Genomic DNA, 5,397 nt, shown 5'->3' on the forward strand with positions numbered 1-5,397 from the left:
TTTACTTTGACTCTTTGACGAACTTCCTGAAGCTTCTTTTGAGGTGGATGTTACCTCCAATTGCTCAGGTGTGCTAGCTATTGAAGATCCCCCAATTTTCTCTGAGTTTGCATCCCTAGATTTTGTTAGTACTGTTCCATTGGTTTCCAACTCTATCTCCTATGACTTCGAGATTTCAATTGCCTTTAGCAGCTCATCCTTTTTCGTTGTTGATTTAATTTCCTACTAACGCAGCTGATTCCTGAGCCAAGGATTGTCTTCTGCGATTGATTCTGAGCTCTCTTCCCCATGGATGGCGCACGTTAAGCTAACATGCACTGAGAGAGAAACGGTTTAAACTGCTTATTTTGAAAAGTGTTTTTGTTCAAAAGTACTTTTGCGAAAATAGCAGTTTGTGTTTGGCCAATTCGTTTGAGTTGTGCTTTTTGCAAGCTCATTATATTTGTCTAATCTTTTAAAAAAAGCACTTTTAAGTATCAAATTACGAAAAGGACAGTAAAAGTTTAATTTGTGGTTAGTATTATTTAAACAAGAAAAATAAATTTAAATATTTATTATAAAAGAATTAAATTAAACTATACAACGTAAAGTAAACATATAAATTAAAACTTTTAATCAATATAAAATATAATTATTCCAAAGCAATAACATTGAGTGTTAGGTATTACTCGTTATTTACATGATAATTTAAATATGTCAAATACATCATTCAATATAAATTTGAAATCTACTCGAATAAGATTACACTTAAGCTATTTATATAATTAATGAACATTTAAAATCAGCCGCTTTATGATAAAGTAGGATTACACTTAAGCTATTTGTATAATTAATAGCATGAAAATTTCTTTATTTTTCTTTTGTCTCCTATCGTATTTGAAATAATGTAAACAACACTTAAGCTATTTGTATAATTAATAACATGAAATTTCTTTATTTTTCCTTTGGCTCCTATGGTATTTCGAATAATGGGAACATAAAGTTTCATTAATTTACTATTAAGGCGTGACGTTATAAATTAAGATTTTGGATGTCTACTTTATTTCTTCATTATATACTGGTGGCCTTTAGACCCATAAAACCTTAAATGCGGCATTAAATATTTGTTACGTATTATTTATTGGTTTGAATTCTTTCTCTAAATAAAGAAGATTGTTAATGTTGTTTAGGTTGGTCACGGTTTGACGGAAAACCGATCCAAACCGAAAATCAAACCAAACCGATTAAGTAAACCGATATTTTTTTGATTCGGATTGGTTTTAGTTTTAAATTTTAAAAACCGATAATATTAGGTTTGGTTTTGGTTCTAGTAGAAAAAACCAAAAATTAAACCGAACCAACCAGATTAATTATATATAAAATTTAATAATTATTTATATATAATATAATATCTTTTTCTAAATGATTTTAAATATTTTATGCAATTTAATTGATATTTTGAATTTTGGTTTATCCTACTTATATCTTAAAAGATTGCCTAAGCCCAAAACAATAGGAATCGGCCAATTTTCTTTTCCTTAAGAGACTTTAATTCTCTATTCCTCCGCACATACTTTTGCCTAACGGAAGAGTTAAAAAAAATCCTACCATAAGAATAAAGAAAGCAAACTCAAATTGCATGACTACATTGGTTAAAGCTTGAGAAAGCAAATTTTTAGTTGTTTTTTTTGTTCTTTCTTTTCATATAAAGAGGTAAATAAACTTTCAGTTCCGAAAGAAATATATAAAAAAGTATAAATTTAGTAAATTATTTTCAGATTATTGTCTAGTATTGTTTCACTATTATCAACTTATTATTAGCTTACTACGAACCGAAAAACCTAACCAAACCGAACCAAACCAATGACAACAAACCGATGGTTTGTGTTTAATTTGGTTTGGTTTTGGTTTTAAAATTTTAAAAACTGATTAAATTGGTTTGGTTTTGGTTTTAATCAAAAACCGATCAAACCGAGCCGTGAACACCCCTAACTTTGTTTTGATTTATTTTATGGAAGGTGACAGAGCTATTAACTGTAAGGCAGTTGGATAGTAGTTTCCACAATCGTGAAAGATACCAACTAGAGATGGAGGTTGTTGAGACATGTGAAAAAGGAACTATTTCTTCTGCAAAGCCTTCCAGCAAACGTAGTTTTCTATCAACTGATGATGAAGTTGTGGGCTTTGAGAAAGATGCAGAAAGTATAATGAAGAAATTGACTGGTGGAGCAAAGGAGCTAGATGTCATCTCAATCTTTGGGATGCCAGGTCTCGGAAAAACAACTTTGGCCAGGAAAGTCTACAACAATCCTTCTATTGTTAATCACTTTGGTGTTAAAGTATGGGTTCCTGTTTCGCAAACATATAATAGGATGAAGTTGTTGATTGAGATTTTCAAACAAGCAACTAGTGATAAGAGAGAAATCATGGAGGACATTGACATAGCGGACAAGTTGCAGAAGAGTCTAAAAGGCAAGAGATATCTCATTGTATTAGATGATATATGGAAAGTCGAAGCATGGGAAGATTTGGGATTATGCTTCCCTAATGGTAAAGATGGAAGTAGAGTAATTGTAACAACTCGAATTGAAGAAGTGGCTAAGCATCTTCAACACCGTAGTGATCCTTATTGTCTTAGATTTCTGACAACGGAAGAGAGTTGGGAATTACTACAGAAGAAAGTATTTGGAGGCGAGAGTTGTCCTCCGAATCTACGGGAAGCAGGGTTACAAGTTGCAGAACACTGTAAGGGATTGCCCCTTGTGGTTGTCCTGATTGCTGGAATTATTATGAAAATGGAAAGGGAGCCATCCTTGTGGCTTGAGGTTGCAAATGACTTAAGTTCTCATGTGTTAGGAGAGCAAAGCATGAAGGTACTGCAATCAAGTTATGATCATTTAGAAGACCACTTAAAATCATGCCTTCTTTACATGGCATTCTTTCGAGAAGACGAGAAGATTTTTGTATCTTATTTGCTACAATTATGGATGGCTGAAGAGTTTGTAGATAATATTGACACAGAGAACATAGAGGAAACATGTAGAATTTGCTTGAATGATCTACTTAAGAGAAGCCTAGTGATGGTCTCTAATGCGAGTTTTAATGCATGTGATGACATAGAATACTGCACAGTTCACGATGTAGTGCGTGAGTTTTGCTTGGCAAAACTTACAGAAGAAAAGTATATGCAGTTGATAGTGCCATACAGTCCAAATCAACATGTGTATTCCAAGGAATCGCGGTTATGCATTTATATTCATGATGATCTGGTTGAACAATTAGATCGTTGCGAATATTGGCTGGATAGGATTCCAATGCTCGAGTCCAAGCTGGAAACTAAGTGTTCTGGTGAATGGCCTAAGCCTTTGGAGTTCATTGCTCATCCAGTACAATTCATCACATGGAATTATTATCGATCAGATCTTTTACCTTTACTGGTTAAATTAAGACTTGTTCGAGTGTTACGTTTGATGAATGCCGCCTTCTTGCCAAGTTCTTGGACTACTGCAGTACAATCTCTAACTCACTTGAGATTCCTTGAAATTTTTGTCAATGAATTTGATTTCGAGTGGATTTCTCACCTACTCGATCTTCAAACTCTAAAGGTTTATTTATGCAGCTACAATCCAATTACATTGCTCGGTATATGGAAAATGACAAAGCTAAGGCATGTGAATATAACCAAATTTTCCTTGGTATGGGATGACGATGACCGGGCAGTTTTTGAACAATCTTCAACAACTATGCTAGAGAACTTGAAGACATTTGGCATGTGCTGTACATATGTGGATGATATGAATCCAAGTTTCTGGTGGAGCTTCCCCAATCTTGAACAACTCTGCCTCAAAATTCAAGATGTACCTTGCCGTCCTTTGTTTCCTATACCAGAAGTTCATACTCACCTTCAATCTCTCGAACTTGAAGTCAAAAAAGGCAGGAAAGGATACAATACTTCAGTTGGATGGGACGAATACTTTGTCTTCCCTTCAAATCTTAGGCGTTTGAGCATTCGCAACATGTCACTAACGGAAAAGATAGTGGCAAACATTGCAAGATTGCGGATGCTTGAGAGTCTTACATTAATAAGAGGATTTCGATTCTGGAATCTGAACTACTGTTGGGACGTTAGAGATGTCGTGTTCCCTGCACTCAAATACTTGACATTACAGATTAAGGATTTGACAGAATGGAAAGCTTCAGAGGAATCCTTTCCCATGCTTGAAAAACTAGTTATCAAAGGTTATTGCTACCTTGAGGAGATCCCACCTTGCTTTGTGGATGTTCCAACGCTCCAACTTATTGAAGTAGAAGACTGCATGGATTCTCTCGGAGTTTCAGCTATGAATATCAAAAAGGAAATTGAAGAAACTACAGGATGTGACAGTCTCCAAGTTCGTATACTGGAGTAATTAAGCCACCAGTTCAGCACTTCTTTTCCATTTGATCATATGGAAAATAGTTTTTATTAGCTTCTGTGTCTTGCATTATTATTTTTATCATACTTAAACAGCAGGTTGGAATTCTTCTACTATCATCTTTGTTCTGTAGTTTTCCACTTCATTACTACTAGTACTGTTAGTAAACTGTGTTCAAGGCAAAAAATCAGAAAAGTAAAAAATCTGAAAAGCAGAACATAGAACAGAAATGTAAAAATATTTCGAGTCCACGAATTTCTTGTGTATCTTTAAGGAATTAATTTTCTTACAGTTGCTCAAGGTAATTGGATCAATTCCAGTGATAAATTCAAAATTTACAGGTTGTGGATGCTTACCTGATTTTATTATAAATTTCAGCCATTGGAACTTTGTCATAAGTGGATGCTTATGGCCACTTTATAGACTTTTATTATTATTATATATGCATAGATAAAATAGTTTGGCCAAACACAATGGGTGCTGAAGCACCTATACCTTCAAACATAGATCTGGCAATAATTAATTCCTCCAAGGAAAAAAAAAGTATTATTTATAATGAAATTTTAAATTACAAAACTTTGGTGAACTCGAATGACGTAACAAATCACACAATGTAAATGATTTTAGAAATATACAAAAACTTTTAGAATTTCTGTTATATAAAATTTGAAAACAATGAATCTGTATTTATAAGCAATAAAAAGGTGATATGATAAGGTACAATCTAAAAGGTGTTATCTAGCATATTTGGCCAAGCTTTTCGGGAGCTAATTTTTTTTTTTTTTTTTTTTTGAAAATTTAATGTGTTTGGCCAAATTTAAAAAGTGCTTTTGATCCGCAGATTTTCTTAAATTACCCCTCCCATCACGACTACTAGGTCTAGAAGTATTTTTGTATCCAAATGATGATTATAAAATAAACTGATATCCCTCTTTGCTTTGATTTAAGTTAGAGGGAGGGCATTAATCATAATGTCATTTGTATTGATCTTATTAAATGATGC

The 5,397-nt window shown here is 33.4% G+C and overlaps 1 protein-coding gene across 1 annotated transcript; it reads left to right on the forward strand.

Moving 5' to 3' along the window:
* The first annotated feature begins 2,066 nt into the window (after positions 1-2,066).
* Positions 2,067-4,388, forward strand: LOC107763572 (putative late blight resistance protein homolog R1B-16). Its single transcript, XM_016582058.2, has one exon. It carries the CDS (start codon positions 2,067-2,069, stop codon positions 4,386-4,388), a length of 2,322 nt encoding a protein of 773 aa, XP_016437544.1.
* The last annotated feature ends 1,009 nt before the right edge of the window (positions 4,389-5,397 follow it).

Source organism: Nicotiana tabacum, chromosome 8 (genome assembly GCF_000715075.1).
Source record: "Nicotiana tabacum cultivar K326 chromosome 8, ASM71507v2, whole genome shotgun sequence".
In the NCBI taxonomy this organism is placed as follows: Eukaryota; Viridiplantae; Streptophyta; class Magnoliopsida; order Solanales; family Solanaceae; genus Nicotiana; species Nicotiana tabacum.